General features: G+C 38.8%; 1 protein-coding gene across 1 annotated transcript in view; it reads right to left on the reverse strand.

Annotated features, from left to right (window-relative positions):
* Nucleotides 1-17813, reverse strand: part of LGR4 (leucine rich repeat containing G protein-coupled receptor 4) — a 103324-nt gene that overhangs the window by 44058 nt on the left and 41453 nt on the right. Inside the window, exon 2 of the mRNA XM_032357668.1 lies at nt 3201-3272. Within this exon, the coding sequence (XP_032213559.1) occupies nt 3201-3272 (72 nt within the window). The remainder of the gene's footprint in view (nt 1-3200; nt 3273-17813) is intronic.

Below are 17813 nucleotides of genomic sequence, written 5' to 3' on the forward strand. Positions count from 1 at the left end.
TTTATTTATTTGACAGAGGGAGATCACAAGCAGGCAGAGAGGCAGGCAGAGAGAGAGAGGAGGAAGCAGGCTCCCTGCTGAGCAGAGAGCCCAGTGCAGGGCTCGATCCCAGAACCCTGAGATCATGACCTGAGCCGAAGGCAGCGGTTTAACCCACTGAGCCACCCAGGTGCCCCTGAATTCATTTCTAAATCCCATCCAATATTTGGAGAAGATGTGCTGGCTTGATTTGATGGGCTCCATCATTGCCAGAGCAGAATATGAAGACAATGTGACCTACCCACAAAGCACTAACAGTCAAGGGTAATTTGGTGCCAATGAAAAGTCTCAACTGACAGAATTCGCGAGCTTGACATTGGCGATTTTAAGAAACCCAAGATGTGAACTTCACAAAGCAGAGACTAAGCATGTTTGACTCCATATCCAGGCCCTCACCACACAACCCCTCAGAGTGGAGTTGGCAGTCCAAGGCAACATGGAAGGTGGTCTGCACCCAATCACCCCACCCAGAGCAAGCAGAGCCTCTCTCCTATCTGGTGCATCACACAGCAGCTATACAATGGGTGAACAACCACTTGTAAATGTCCTTTCATTGCATCATTACTTCCGTAAAGGGAGATTAATCCTAAAGTTTAAAACTTTAAAAATAAGTAAATAAATTTGTATAATATGTATTTATAAACATATAAATAAGAAACAAGAATAAATAGGTAAAGCATCTTACATAGTTCACTCGTTTTTAATTTAAATTTTAATTTAAAAATGACCAATTAGGGAGTGGGGTGGGCAAAAAGAGTCAAGAGGGTCAAAAGGAACCAACTTTGAGTTATAAAATAAGTAAGTCATGAGAATGTAAGGTATAGCACACATTGACTAGAGTTAATAATACTGTATTGCATATTTAAAGTTGTTAAGAGAGTAAATCTTAAAAGTCCTCATCACAAAAAAAAAAAATGTGTGACTCATGGGGATGGACATTAACTAGACTTACTGTGGTGATCATTGCATAATATACCCAAACATTGAATCATTATATTGAACACCATGAAGCTAGTATGTTATTAGTCAATCATATCTCAACAAAAGAATGAATAGCCATTTACTACAAAATGATTAATGTTCACTATAGGAAACAAGAGAGGCAAAAATAAAATATACATTTAATTTTTTTAACCCAAAGATAACACTTAGTATTTCACTGCTTTTTTTCCTTGCACTTTTAAAATAGTAAAATAAATACTAGCTACAATTTACATAACACTTGCTCTGTTTCATGCACTGTCCAAGCATTTAACATCTATTAATTCATTCTGTCTTCACCAGAATACTATGAGGAGAGACTGTTGCTATCTGTACCATACAGACAAAGAAACTGAGCACAGGGAGGTTAAGTAACTTGACCCAGTTCACAAGCTTAGAAGTGGCAAATAATCTCTGTTCAATTTTTGCTGTGGGAACATTGTGTTCAGCTAAGTAGTGTGGGAAGAAAAATTTTGCCTAAATTTTATTAAATACTTAACTGCTCTTTCAGTGCTCTTGTCAGAAGCAAGAGAGAACATACAACCTGCAGGGCTTATATTTGACTCCTGTTCCCCATGCTGGGGGAGAGGCTGAGCTAAGATAGGAGACATTCATGGACTTGGATCTAATACTCAATAGCTGGGCTACAGAATATAATCTGTAATATGAATTTAGATTCCTTCAGGGCTGTATCTCTTTGATGTTCTTAGGATCAAACTGTAGTCTTCTTACCTACCTGTATTACATAATCCATTAGCCTGGCCACTAGAGGCCTAGATTTAGCTTAATATAAGTCTGATTTTATTTTATTTTTTCACCTGGATTCTCAATGTAATATAGAGTTTCCAATTACTTTAAAATGTAATTGTGCCTATTTTGATCACAAACTTCAAAAAAGTGTGGAAAGCAAAATGAAATGGAGGCTAAAACAGATGGAAGGGACACCTGGGTGGCTCAGTCATTAAGCATCTGCCTTTGGCTCAGGTCATGATCCCAGGGTCCTGGGATCAAGCCCCTGCATTGGGTCCCTGCTCGGCGGGAAGCCTGCTTTTCCCTCTCACACTCCCCCTGCTTGTGTTCCCTCCTTTGCTGCCTCTCTCCCTGTCAAATAAATAAATAAAATCTTAAAAAACAAAAGAAAACAGATGGAAAGAACTTCACCACAAAATAAACTGTTAAACTGGAAGTGTGAGCTAGAATTGACAAGTCCAAAAACATTCTTAAAGGTGTTTGAAGAGACTGGGATTATGTTCCATGCCTTCTCCCAATTCCCAAGTCTTGTGCAAATGTCCCAGGAGACCTACACTCAATTTTCTGCTCACTTGCAACAATACTGTCTCCTGCATCATGACACTAAAACTCCTTGTATTATTTTTTATGGTTGTATTACCCACAGAGCAACTCCTCTGGCAACAATGGTAATTACTCTAGCCTTGTTATCTCAGGATAACACTGTAATTAACTTGTGTCACTGTAGCATTCATGGTTATAATAATTGTAGCAAAAAATTCCAATGAAAGTAACATTTTTAGTTTTGGCATCCAAAAATAACTTCAGCAATTACACTACTTAAAAAAATCAAGTTTCCCCGAAAAAAAAACATGATTTCCGGAGTGCCTGGTTGGGTCAGTCAGTAAAGCATCTCCCTTTGGCTCAGGTCAGGATCCCAGGGTCCTAGGATCAAGCCCCACATGCCTTTGGCTCACTGCTCAGTAGGGAGTCTGCTTCTCCCTCTCCTTTTGCCCGCACCCCACCACTGTTCACACTCTCTCTCTCAAATAAATAAAATCTTAAAAAAAAAAAAAAAAAAAAGAGGGGAGCCGGGGTGGCTCAGTGGATTAAGCCTCTGCCTTCGGCTCAGATCTTGATCTCAGGGTCCTGGGATCAAACCCCACATCCAGCTCTCTGCTCAGCAGGGAGCCTGCTTCCCTTCCTCTTGCTCTCTCTCTGCCTGCCTTTTGGCCTACTTGTGATCTTTCTCTGTCAAATAAATAAATAAAATATTTAAAAAAAAAAAAGGGAGAAGAAAAAAATAAACCACTTTATATCCTCTGCACAAATCTCACTGAAACTAAGCTATCTGAATGCCCCCTAAGAAACATTGGACTTTTTGTAAGAGCTTCAAAGGGAACAGGGAAATAAACACACAAATAAAACACATTTCATAAAATATTACTTACAGCTCCTCTAGAAAAGGAAAGTTCTTAAATGCATCTTCTGGTAACTGAGTAATGTTGTTCATGCTGATATCCCTGGAAAACATAAAGTTAAGATTTTTGACTAAGTGATATTAGACTTAAAGAACTTAATTCAACAGAAAAATAAGTGTTGGCATTCTATAAAGAAATGAGAAAAATGAACACACAAGTCAGACATAGGGATAGCCACAATCTGGCTTCCAAATGCAAAGGTAAATCTTTTACGATAAATTATATTCCATAACTTAGAAATGTACATAGAACTATACCCGGATCCTATGTATATCCCACTTTTTAAGTATTCAAGGAAAGAAAAGGACATGGAAAGGGAAAGGAAAAAAGAGGCCTCAAACTACCTACAATGAGTAGGCCAGTTTGATTGCCCAGGGCTCTGGTATTCAAAGTGCTGTACCTGATAAAAAATAAACAAATGAATACCCTGGGGCATGATAAAAGATTTGCAGGTACGGGTCCTTCTTAAGTCACTGTCAGGGACAATAAAACAGGCTGTAGCTGTATTCCAGTCATATTTTCTGCAAAACCTGTAAAAGTCCTCCAGTAATAGCTGTGAGGGGATTTCATTTTTAGCCTAGGAACAGTTGCAGCCCAGAGACATGTGGCTACATGACAGGTATGCTGTCCATTTCCAGTTTTTCCTTCCAGAAGCAGCAGGAAGGAGAGAACTCACTTGCTGATATAACTTGACAATTAACTAGTTCAAACAGTTAAAAGAAATACTTTATTAACCATTTTCTTCTTCCCTGGCAACTGCCTTCTCAACTGGTTTTCTCTTTCCACACTCTGTGTTAACATGGACACGGTGAAAGGCAGGTTAAGGCAGCCTCAGAGGGAAAGTCCCAGCATGCACTGGGCCATTACCTCACTCAGGTTCCTCTGCCTCTTGTCTGTGGCTGTGCCCTCAGGTCTCTCCTTTCTAAAAATCACCAAGAAAATTCACAACTGTGACCGCCTCAACACATATGAAGGTAGAAGCGAAATCAGCGAACAATAAAACACCAAAATCAGCTAACAATAAAAACACAATGATTTTTATTTATTTGGTCAGGTGAAATCTTCTTTTAAAGGAGCCAATACCTTCACCTAAGGTATGTGAGTCCCTTCTCCCTATCTTTGCTACTCACTAAAATTTGGAAATGGAATTTGCACCCTCTTTACGAGCCCTTCCCAAGGCAAGTCTGGAAATCTTCCTGGCTCGGGAATTAACAGTAACAGCAGGCACAAAACCAGCAAAAGCAGTGGCAGCTGATGTGTAGAGAATATTGAAACTGTGGTTAAGACCGCACGAAAGATCTTCCCCTACAAATGAGAAAACTGGGGCTTCCTGAGGTATAGAACCTCCCCAATGTTCACAGAAAATGTGAACTCCAGAGTCCATGATTTTAACTGAACACTGAATCTTCCCAAGGTATTGTGCAAATCCTGTTACTTCTCTCCATTAATTGTCAAGATAGAAAGCAAACCCACGGTCCTACCAAGGGTAAAAGTGAGAGGGATACTGCCCGTAAAGACCTTGGTACAATCATCAATGAATCTTAGGAGAGCTCTTGCTTGACAATTTAAAAAAAGAACTATAAATAGCTTTAGAATTTGAGGAATCAAAGTTCATATAAATTTGAGCATGAAACTATTCTAGAGATGAATTCTCTGTCCACAGAGATTCCCATGCATTCCAAAATTTTATCATTGAAAGTAACTCAAAATCTTTTACAGATAATTTGTAAGAAAAATAAAATTAATATATATCTGAAGGAATTTTTTTTTTCTTAAGGAATTATTTTTAAACACAGGCCCTAATGGTACTTTCGTTAGTCAGTGAACAATATCCTTGGGCAGGGGAAGGGAAACCCTTTGTTTTTCATAAACACTCAAGCAAGATACTGGAGAAACAGCAGCAAAATTGGGTTCTGAAGAAGCAGGCTCAACTCCTGCTACCACCACGTAGCCACTATGTAATCCTGGGCCTCAGTTTTCTCATCTGTAAAATGAGAGCACTGAACTGATTGGTTGAGGGGCTTCCCAGCCTGAAATTGTATATTTCTATGATTCACCTTTTACTGCAGTTTTCATGGAGGGGTCCCTCCTCCCAAATGAAAATATATGAGGTTTGTTTTGTGGAAAAGGCATGCTTCTGAAACATTTACCATAACACAAAATTTAAAGACTACTAGTTTGCCATTATAAAACCACTGAGTCATTCCCGCTGGAAACCCATTTGCCCTTAACCAATAAAATCATTCTTAAGAATACAACAAAACATTTAGTCATACTGAAAGGCAAAATAATAATCTGAGTGAGCAATGATTCTGTAAAATATCACACAGCATTGATGCTCTTTAGCCATTCCAATAAACGGAGAAAGAAGGACAACCACAGTTTATTATTTTACAGAAGGAGGCACTCCATACAGTTTTCTCTGAATTCATGTGACTATCACCGTAACAGAAAAACTGATTATTTGCCTCACCATAAAAAGACACGTACTTAGAAATTACACCACACTATTCTCTGCATTCCAATTTTTTAAAACACATACACCTATATAATTCTCTCATTTTTTTCCCCCTAAGAGTAACAAGACATGACAGGTAGTTCTGCTGTGAGCCATAAATGCAATTAGTAGGACTCCATATTTACAAACTAATATGTTTTAAACATGTGGTGAGGTTTTGTTTCAGTTTCAGATTCAGGAGCCACACTTGTTTCCAAAATGTCCTGAATTTCACAAAACTAGAGAGGTTTTACCTTTATAGCTATTTCCCCTCATCTTTCTGGGTTTAAACAAAACATTTGAGAATAGGAAGGGGAAAAAAAAGAAGAAGATGGGGGAGCCTACAAGATGTTATCTCCAGAGAAGCTCTGGAAACATGTGGTTACAGATTATAAGGTGGGTGGGTACTCATTTAAAATAATGAGGGCTAATGGTGATAAACAACCTACAGACAAGCCTTAGAGAGGATTCCAGACCTGACATCACCAACTCTGACAACAGAGTTTATGGTTGGAAAGGATGCTGGGGATGATAAGTTAACTGTAACAATTTACAAATGGAAGCCCTATGCCATAATTACAAACATCTCAGGCTCACAGGCCATATGAATCATTAAAACACCTAAGTTTAAAAAAATTATATAGAAAATGTTCAGCTAAAAGATAAACCTTGAGATCAGTGGTTTGACAGTCATATGGGCAACACAATCTTAGAAGCAATCTCTGATATCAAACCCACTGATTTGCCATCCTGGGTGCCTATGAAGGAAATAAATATAACAGAAAACAAAAAAATTGGGTGCCTGGGTGGCTCAGCCAGTTACGCATGTGCCCTCGGCTCAGGTTTCTGGGATAGAATCCCCCATCTGGCTTCCTGCTCAGCCTCTCTGAGCCACTGCCTGCCACTCCTCCTGCTTATGCTCTCTCTCTCTCTCACTGCCAAATAAATAAATAAAATCTGAAAGAAAGAAAGAAAGAAAGAAAGAAAGAAAGAAAAGAAAAGAAAAGAAAAGAAAAGAAAAGAAAAGAAAAGAATCATACAAGGTCAGAACATCGCCAACTCACAAATGCGTCCGAGGGAAATTTCAAGAGAGTTGACGGCCTTCCTTGGGTTCAGCCTGGTATAATTGGAAGTACACAGGCTTGGTATCACAAAGACCAAGATCTACCTATGAATCTACTAGCTGTGTGATCTTGGGCAAGCCGTTCATCTTTTCTGAGCCCTAGCTTCTTCATTTGGAAACAAAGAGTCAGGAATAACTAAATCCTGTAGACTCCTGAAGATCAGAAAATGTCAAATTACACATGAGACGCTAAGTAAGTAATAAGGTATTACCTTACTACCATCCATAATTGTTCTGCTCCTGGGAGCTGGCGGTCTGAGTCCAGTGCAGTGAAAGCTAGCAGGCCGAGCATCACAACACCTTTGGTGGACTTCCTTCCCAGAAAGAAATCAGTTTTACACAAGAGAAACACTCAATGGTGCAGAAGACCTAAAACCAGGAGTCATTCCAACTACGAAACTAGATCCTAAACTCCAGAACTCCAAGAGTCAAAATTTTTAAGGTAGAAGAGCCCTTTGAAGTCACATACTTCACTTTAAAAGAAAAAAGTTGAGGCCCAGGAGTTGACAGAGTCAAGCACCTGAAAGACAGGGGAGGGAAGAGGAATGGGCAGAGAGGAAGGAAGGAAATTATATTCTTACGGGAAATTTTTAGAAGGACGATCCACTTTCTAAGGATTAGGAGGGCTTCATACAGTTATAAGCAGAGAACAGAATCCAGAGCTTTTAATGGGCTGCTTGACTATATCTTTTCCATACATATTTGTTCTATAACAGACTTCTTCATACTTAGTTCTCTCAAACAGAACAAATGTCTGCATATTATACCAACCCAACTCCCAATTTTTACCACAGAGATCAGAAATACAGAAGGTGCATTACCTCACTAGAAAAATAAAGCTGAATGCTCAAACACCAGCAGTCACTGGTTTCAAAATTAAAATTTAAAGGGTACAATTGTTTAATTGAAACTGCTAAATCTCCCCAGTGGTTAAACTCTCATCTTTTTTCTCTCATAAAATTCACTACCTCTAATGTATCTACAGAGTAAAGAACAACATCATGTTTCAACAAGGTACCTTTTTAAAATCCCCATAAAATGCTCCAGAAGCAAGCCTAACCTGTTTGCTGATGGCCAAGCGTGTACCACCATAGACTCCGCCACTGCATGCTCGCTGGGTCTGGGCCTCCTGCCACGGAATTATTTAATTTTCAATATACTGTGACTGACCCAATGTTATCTAAATTTGAATAAGCCCTCCTATTTGTACTAGATAAAACCGTACTGCTACTACCACACTGTTGATTATATCTCAAACACTATCCAGCAGTTTCAAGTCCCTAAATGACATGCAGGTGCTGGAGAACACAGGGTTCTGTAATGTGTTCTCTAGGAAATGGTTGTGTCTTTAAACTCAACAAACATATGTTGATAGTGAATACTACTATCCCAATGACTTTTCTAGGGTCTTTCGTAATTAGCCAAAAATTTCAGGTCAGTCTCCCATTCACAGATGTCTACAGTATGAACAAAAAAGAAAACGAAAACTACATTTGAAAAATGCTTCTGGGGGAACTAATTTGAAGGGAAGGTCTCTCTTGTCCACCAGCAGTGCCGACACACACAGAACACCAGAGTTCTAGTCAAAGCCCATGAAGAGTTCATTTCTTTTCTGACACAATTCTATATCTCTAGGCAAGCAATCTCTTTTTCTCCCTATTTCTTTCTTTTTAGAACAAAAGTGATCTATGTGTATCGGTTGTTTTTTTTTTTTTTAAACTGAAATATAAATACAGGGGTGCCTGGGTGGCTCAGCCAGTTAAGTGTCAGCCTTCGGCACAGGTCATGATCTCAGGGTCCAGGGATCCAGCCCTGTGTCTTCTCCCTTTGCCTGCCTCTCCCCCTGCTTGTGCTCTTCTTTCTCTCTCAAATAAATGAATAAAATCTTTTTTAAAATGACTTTAAAAAACCCTGAAATACGGAGAAAACCATCCACAATATCAATTCACAGAAATAACCACTGTCCTATTTCATGGGTGTCATGACAGATTTTTTTTCTACGTAGAGTGTACGATTTTACAAATGCGAAATCCTATAGTTCTGAACACATTTATCCATCGGCACCTAAAGGTCTTCAAGAGGCAATGAAAACTTCCCTGAAAATATATTTGACTAAAAGTACAAATATTACCATCTAATAGACCCTGATGCTCTTTTTGGCAGGACATACAGCATGAGATGAGAAAGCCCTTGTTAGTAAAAGCCACCATGCCAACGGCAAAAGAGGTGGATTAAGGACTTGCCTATAAAAGGAGATATCGTGTCACCCATTTAACATTAGCCACATATGTGCCAGGCAGCACGCTAGTATGTGAGGCTCCTTGTATCAGAAGTTGTGCTCCCAGTTATTTTCTTTTTTAATGAAAATCTGTCACTCCAGTCTCCTCTACCACTTACTATCACTATATATTGTTGCAACATCCAATTAAGTTCCACTTTTAAAATATGCATCATTGCATTCTGAAAGCAACCAGAGCAACTATGTCTATGTGAAGATGCTGCTCTTTATACTACAGAAATTAGGCCAAAACAGTTCATACGCCATTTCAGTCAGATGTTGTTCCCGAGGTATCTTCCTGACTTTACATGGTTTAGCACTACAGGAGTCCAGCTTGATTTCAAAACAGACCGCCCTCTAATGCCATGGGCAACAATTTCTACTGCAGTTTTAGTCAGCAAGAGGAACTGACTTCATGCTATCTGGACCACTGGTTGGTGTTTCAAACACAAAAATGCAGTGATTTCCAGGGAAAGAATCCAAAACTTGCTTCCCTGCAGGCCTGCAGTCCTTAAGGAGGTTATCTGCTACAACCCAGCATAATGATACTTAAAAATAAATTTTAATTACTGCAGAGAAAAGTTATCACCTTGTACTGTCATGATCTATTTAAAGTACTTGAATATCTTTATATATAATCTTCTTAACAATACAGAAAGTCTAGAGAAAATGCCAACTTCAGATCTTAAAAAATGAAAACTTTTTTGGTATAGGAGATACAGAGAACAATGCTTAATTCATTTTATGATCATCTACTCTAGTGGATTAAAACCTCCCCTTCAGGCCCTTTTAGAATTTTTCTATTAATGACTATATTGCTATTGCTAAGCAAATGAAAAGACATGAAACAGACTGGAAGAAAATATTTGCAAAACACTTAAGATCAAGGAATAGTATCTCCATGTAGAAAGAACTCTCTAGACTCAGTAAGAAAATAAACCTGATTTTTAAGTGGGCAAAAAGATTTGAACAGACACTTCACCAAAGAAGATTACACAAATGGCAGAAAGCACCTAAAAAAGATGTTCAATAGTAAAAGATGTTCATTTCCCAGTGGGGAAATGCAAAATAAATCACAAATCACAAGATACCACACCACACAACTATCAGAATGCCTAAAATGTGACCCCCCCCCCCAAAAAAAACACTGAACATGCCGAGTCCTGATGAGGATATGAAACAGCAGGAACTCTCATACACTGCTAGTGGGAAGGCAACATGGTACCACCACTTTGGAAAGCAGTTCGGCAGTTTCTTATAAAATCGAACATGGGCTTATGACCATATGACTCAGCAATGCGAGGTATAAGTAACTGCCAAAAAATGGAAAGAACCCAAACCCCCTCCAACTGGTAATGGGATAAAGAAACTCTGGTGTATCTATACAATGTTAATAACATCCAACAACAAAAAGGAGACTACTGATACACAGGAGCAGGAGCACAGATGAATCGCAAATACTTGATGCTACGTCAAAGCCTGACTCAAAAGACTATCCACTGTGTTCCACTCATACGGCATATTAGAAATGGCCAACTTTTAGAGACAGAAAACTGATCGGTGGCCAACAGCTGGGGGGGATGGAGTGGGAGAAAAATGGCTACACAGGGGAACAGAAGAACATTTTGGTGTGATGGAAATGCTCTAGATCTTGATTTTGATGATGGTTATAGGATTACAGATATCCAAACTCTTAGAACTGTATACTAAAAAGTGAGAGTTTTACTGTATGTAAATTAAACCTCAACACCAGCCTTTTATAAATAAGAACATATATATTATCCTCCTCACATTTCTTCCACAGGAAAAAGAATTAATCCATTGGCTAGAAGTTCTCTTTCCCAGGCTGACCCAACTCCAAATGATATTACACACAGCTACCCACTTACAGCAAGACATCAGCCCAAGCCTCTTCATTCCCTCTTTACTAAGCACCTGCTGGGTTTGTGCCTGTGTGCTGGGCACTGGGTACATAAAGGCAAGTAAGACAGAGTTTACCCAAAGAGCATTCTGAGACAGCAGCAAGGCAATAAAAAATGACAAGTAAACACTGTGATATGTGTGGCGCACCAAGGGAAGATAATCAACCAAACCTGGAGCAGGGGAAAGACTTCTAAAGGCAAGGCTGTGGTGCCAAGGTGTGAAGGGAAGATGTTACTTTGTAGAGTGCTGGTATTTCAATCTGTGCACTCACTCATTAGGTTGGCACCGTTTCTCAGCAGGGCGCAATTGGCATGTTGAGTAGGATAATTCCTCATTATTCAAGACAACTTTGCTCACTATAGGGCACTTGGCATCCCTGTTCCCACCAGCACACTAATTAGTGCAACTAAAAACACTTCCCAAACACTTCCAACCTTCCCAAAGCAAGTTGGTAGCACAGGGAGGAAGATGAAATCTATTTAGCAAGTAGAACATGGCATTCTAAAAAAGAAAGAAAGAAAAAAATATATATATATATATAAAATGAAGAGCTAACATCAAAGTACATCACATAAAAAAAGCACCAGCTGGGCATCCAAGTGGCTCACTCAGTTAAGTGCCTGCCTTCGGCTCAGGTCATGATCCCAGGGTCCTGGGACTGAGCCCCACATTGGGCTTCTTGCTCAGTGGGGAGTCTGCTTCTCCCTCTGCCTGCCTCTCTCCCTGCTTATATTCTCTCTCTCTGATATATAAATAAATAAATACAATCTTAAAACAAAAAGAAAGAAAGAAAGAGAACCAGGATTGTTTCACGACAATCATTTAGATTTTTCCATATATACTGGTTGATGATGAAAAATGTAGTCATTGGATTCATGGGGAAATAAATTTGAAAGATTCTGAATGAGATAACTTATTTGTTTGGGTAGGGGTGCCTTCCAGGCACAGGGACAATCTCGTGTGAAAGCACACTGAATGAGATAAAACCAGAATGGTTAAAAAGAGAAAACTATCTAGGAACTTGAACATTACAAACTAGTAGGGATACAGGTGGCAAGAGAAGCTACCAAGATTAGCAGAACATACATCCCCAAAAGCCTTGCTGATGTGACCTCTAGAAATCGGAGCTGTCAGGGACTCCTGGGTGGCTCAGTCAGTTAAACGTCAGCCTTTGGCTCACGTCATGAGCCCAGGGTCCTGGCATCGAGTCCCGCATCCAGCTCTTTGCCCAGCAGGGAGCCTGCTTCTCCCTCTGCCTGCTGCTCCCCCTGCTCGTGCTCACTTGCCCTTTCTCTGACAAATAAGTAAATAAAATCTTTCAAAAAATTATAAAAAGAAAAAAAATTTTAAAAACAAATCAGAGCTGCCAGAGGAACTTTAAGCATATCAAGTTTGCAGCAGAAAGATAATTCTGGCAGCCATATATTACAATGGGAGGAAAGGAAGGAAAGATGAAATTCAGCCCTTCTGGAACGCAGTTCCCTGACTGTAAAATATTGTGTACTTGCTACTTCTCAGGTCCTTTCCAAATATATCATTATGACTCCTACTTTGGCATTCCTGATTCTGCACATTCCATGCATAATTAGTAGAAAATAAGCAACTCTTAGATTCATGTTTTTCCTATATGCGCGGGCACATTTGCTTGTGTTAGCAAGTGTGTGAAGCACAGACTTTTAAAACATAACCCCTTCAGAATTACAAGGGTTCAGCAATTAAGAAAGACGCATGACTTCATTTCCAAAGGTAATATTTTATGCTGTAATTGTTTATGCTCTCAATGAAGCAATACAGCCTAGGAGACGTTGAAGGGTGTGTTCTCCAAGGAGATGCTAACCCAACAAGTTAGTAAAGAGGAAGAACAAAACACTGGTGTGAAAATACCACCCCACAACGAAAGGCAGGTGTGGTTGAAATTATACATCCTTAAAGGGGTACCTTTAAAAAATAAAAGTGGTCAGGCGAATTCAATGTTTTCTAATATTGAAACAAGTTCCACTTGTTTCTGGAGCTTTTTGTTTTTGTCTTTTTAAACAGAGTCTAGTTGTCAAGTGTGGAATGTGCACTGACGACAAAAATATAAAATGCTCGAAACTTGGAGTAATGTTTACTAAATGGCAAAGAAGAAATGCATGCCAAAGAGAGAAAGAACATTACTTTTCTTTCTATAGTTTGATCAAGGACCCTAGCATCTGGCATCATACGGAACAGACAAGGGTTAAACTCTAATATTCTTTGTTTTCTTGCTACTTAACGGGTGTTCCCAGGCATTCTTTGGGTGTCAACAGCTGTTCTGGTAACCCTAACGATGACAAAACAGCGCTCATTACCAGCCAAGACACACAGACAGAATGGTATTTCAATAGTCCATTTAACATCAACAAGTAAGTATTGTCAGCTGGGCACATTGGAAACACTCAATTACTTCATCCCAGCCAACAAAATGCACTATTCATAAAGAAATCAACCCAACAGCATTTATTACGGTAAATATTCTAATTAACTAAACGGTTTATGTTTTATTATGGCTACACTTATTAACACCACTGATAGGAAAAACATTACTTCATGGTCCTGCCTTCAAACACGCACACCCACGAAAACTTCTGTTTAGACGCGCATTTTTTTTTTTTTAAAAAACTTCAACTCACAACCAATTAATGGCTTATGAAATCATTTTGATGGGTCATAGCCAATTTTTTTTAATTTAAATAGGAAAGAATAGAATAAATTAGAAAAAAAATCAGAGTATATCAAATGTAGTAACAGAAAGTATTGGTTCAGGGAACTTTAGTGTATGTGTGTTTCTGTCTTACTGACTACAAAGTCTCAAGTTTGTATACACGTGTCTGTGAAATATAGTTAGAACCATGAATTCAAGGGTTTGGCTATTAAAGCCAAATATTTCTTATTCTTCTCCAACAGCACCCCCCACACACACACCCCGATGGAATCACAACTGCAGCTGCTTTCCCAGCACAGGACTGGCTCAATGTATTTAGTAATCTTGAAAGTCTTCCTTTATCTATAAAGTTCTCTCTTGGGGAGCCTGGGTGGCTCAGTGGGTTAAAGCCTCTGCCTTCGGCTCAGGTCATGATCCCAAGGTCCTGGGTTCAAGCCCCACATTGCATCGGGTTCTCTGCTCAGCAGGGAGCCTGCTTCCCTTCCTCTCTCCTTCTGCCTACTTGTGATCTCTGTCAATATATAAATAAAATCTTTTAAAAAAAATTTTTTAAGTTTCCTCTTAGAATTGCACTGCTGCATGCCATAGATTTTGGACCATTCTGTTTTCGTTTTCATGGGTATCAAGGTGTTTTGGTTTTTTTTTTATTCTTCTTTGAGCCCTTCATTGACCCATGGGTTGTGTAGCAGCATGCTGTCTGCCTCTACATGTTGGCGTCATTTCCATTTTTCTTCTTGTAATTGATTTCTAGTTTCATTCTGTGGTGGTAGGAAAAGATGTTTGAAATCACTCAAACTTCTTAAATTTATTGAGACTTGTCTTGTGGCCTAAAATGGGATCTAGCCTGGAAAACGTTTCATGTGCACTTAAAAAGAATGTGTGTTTTGTTTTTGAATGGAAAGTTCTGTCTGTATCTATTAAGTCCATCTGCATTAAGGCCAATGTTTCTATATTAATTTTGCCTGGATGATCTATCCACTGATGTAAGTGGGGTGGTAAGGTCCCCTACTGTTAGTGTACTACTGTCAGTTTCTCCCTTGGTGTCTATTAACATTGCTTTATATATATGTGGGGGTCCAGATTAACAAGTGCTACATATTCTTGTTGGATTAATCCTTTTCTCATTATGTAATGCCCTTCTTTGTCTCTTGCTACAGCTGCTTTTTTAAAGTCTATTTTGTCTGATGCAAGTATTACTATCCCAGCTTTATTTTTTATTTTCAATTACACGAAATATCTTTTTCCATCCTTTCACTTTCAGTCTGGGCATGTCTGTAGATCTTAGGTGAGTCTCTGGTAGGCAACATATAGATGGGTCTTGTTTTTTATCCATTTAGCTATCTTATGTATTTTGATTAAAGTGTTCAGTTTTTAATTAAGTGTTTTTAATAAATAAAAAAATAAAATAAAATAAAGGGCTTCTGGCTGGCTCAGTTGGAAGAGTATGAGATCTTAATCTCAGTCATGAGTTTGAGTCCCACACAGGGTATAGAGATTACTTTAAAAATAGATAGGGGTGCCTGGGAGGCTCAGTCGTTAAGCGTCTGCCTTCGGCTCGGGTCATGATCCCAGGGTCCTGGGATCTAGCCCTGCATCAAGCTCTCTGTTCAGTGGGAAGTCTGCTTCTTCCTCTCCCACTCCCCCTACTTGTTCCCTCTCTGTCTTTCTCTCCCTGTCAAATAAATAAAATCTTTTGAAAAATAAATGAACTTTTTCTAAAGGCATTTTGTCCACTTTTTTTTTCTTTAAGAGAGAGAGACACAGAGAGCATACACATAAACGAGGAAAGAGCAGAGAGAGAATCTTAGGCAGGTTCCACACTCAGCATGGAGCCCAATGCAGAGCTTGATCTCACAACCCTGAGTTCATGACCTTGGCCAAAATCAAGAGTTGGATATCAACTAACTGACCTAGTCCACTTACATTTAAAGTAATTACTGATAGGGATGTGTATACACTTGTGTTTTTGACAGCATATTTTACTTTTTATTTTGTGTATCCCTTAACAACTTACTGTGATTATAGCTGATTTTACTACTTTTGTCATTCAAACTTCATACTAGCTTTATTAGTGGCTGATCCACCAACTTCGCTGTACATTTGCTTTACCAATGAGATTATTTTCTTTCATTTATTTACTTATTTCTATGTATGGCCTTTTTTCCACTTAAGCAAATCTCTTTTGTTACTTCTTATAAAGCTGTGATAGTAGAAATGAACTCCTTTAGCTTTCGCTTGCCTGGGAAACTTTTTATTTTCCCGTCTATTCCTGAATGATAATGTTGCTGGGTAGAGTATTCTTGACTGTTAAGGTTTTTTTCTTTTCAGCCACTTGAATATATCATGCCACTCCTTTCTGGACTGCAGTTTCTGCTGAAAAACTGCCTGATAGTCTATGGGGTTCCCTTATACAGAACTGCTTTCTCTTAATGCTTTTAAGACTCTCTAGCTTTTTTTACATTTTAATTATAATATATTTTGGTGTATACCTCTTTGGATTCATCTTGTTTGGAACTCTCTACTTTTGGGACCCAAATGTCTGTTTCTTTCCCCCAGTTAAGGAAGTTTTCAGAGGTATCCCTTCTCTAAATAAGTTTTCTGCCCCTTTCTCTCTCTCTCTCCTCCTTCTGGACCCCTATGATATGAATGTTAGTTTGCTTCATGTTGTCCCAGAAGTTTCTGAAACTAGCTTCATTTTTTTAAATATTTTATTTATTTATTTTTTTATTTTTTGAAGTACAGTTTGGGTGATTTCCACTACCCTGTCGTCTGGATCATTAATCCCAGCTCCTGTATTTTCTAACTAGCTGTTTATTCCCTCTAGGGTATTTTCCCCTTCTGTTATTGTCTTCTTCATCTCTCACTGTCACTTTCTTACATTGTCTAGCTCTTTCTTGAAGTTCTGTATTCATCCATTCTTCTCTCTGTGGGGGTTCCTAGAAGTATATGATAAATCACTATTTGTACATCCAATAATCATCCTAGACAAGAAAAGCTCCAATTTCTAAGACACTGAGGCACTAACTTCATTATGGGGAGACAAGAATAAAATTCTAAATGATAAGGTCTAGGCCTAAACTCAGAAACAAGCTGAGATTTCACCAACCTATTAATGTAGGCTTTGTGGAGCAACTGTTTCCCTTCAGGTTATGAGGCATGTGGTACCCCTCCCAAACACACATACCACACACTCTCCCTTCTCCCCTCTGATGGCCGTTTTTTAAAAGGCTTATAAAATATATTCTATCCTTAAAGGAATGACTCAAAATTGTAACTAAGATGACTCAATCATTTCTGGTGACCACAAGACAACAGACATTGATAATGATGGTTTATAAAAAGATATTCCCTTGGGAATGACTTAATAACTCATTAAAGTCACTAATGATTTATTCACCATAGAAGAAGCTATGCAATCAGATCTAAGATACTCTTAAATCTTTCAGGAAAGATTCTCAAATTTGGTTTTGTAATACTCCTGGACATCTCCACTTGTAGCAAGTTTTTAAGTTCTAACAAGTCCCAAACACAAAACTAATTCCTTTTAATTCAGCAATTAACATGGATCATATGATCCTTTATTTCTTACCTTGAACAGAAAACAATGGGCTACCTTAAAATTTGTTTGTTTGTTTGTTTGTTTAAGATTTTATTTATTTGACAGAGAGAGAGAGAGAGATCACAAGTAGGCAGAGAGGCAGGCAGAAAGGGGGAAGCAGGCTCCCTGCTGAGCAGAGAGCCCGATGTGGGGTTAGATCCCAGGACCCTGAGATCATGACCTAAGCCAAAGGCAGAGGCTTAACCCACTGAGCCACCCAGGCGCCCCTTGAAATTTGGTTATTAAAAAAAGAAAGACACAGATGCACTCTAGGAACTCCAAAATATGTTCAGAATTATTGGTTTATATTGTTTATCTAAGAAAATCTCTCATTTCTGGAGTTGACAATGTTTGCTGGAGCAGTTTTGTTATTAATTGGTAAGAAGAGAAGAAATAATATCTTAGAAAATAAACTCCTAGGGCATCTGGGTGGCTCAGTCTTTAAGTGTCTGTCTTTGGCTCAGGTCATGATCCCAGGGTC

The sequence above is a fragment of the Mustela erminea genome, chromosome 9 (assembly GCF_009829155.1).
Source record: "Mustela erminea isolate mMusErm1 chromosome 9, mMusErm1.Pri, whole genome shotgun sequence".
NCBI classification, from domain to species: Eukaryota; Metazoa; Chordata; class Mammalia; order Carnivora; family Mustelidae; genus Mustela; species Mustela erminea.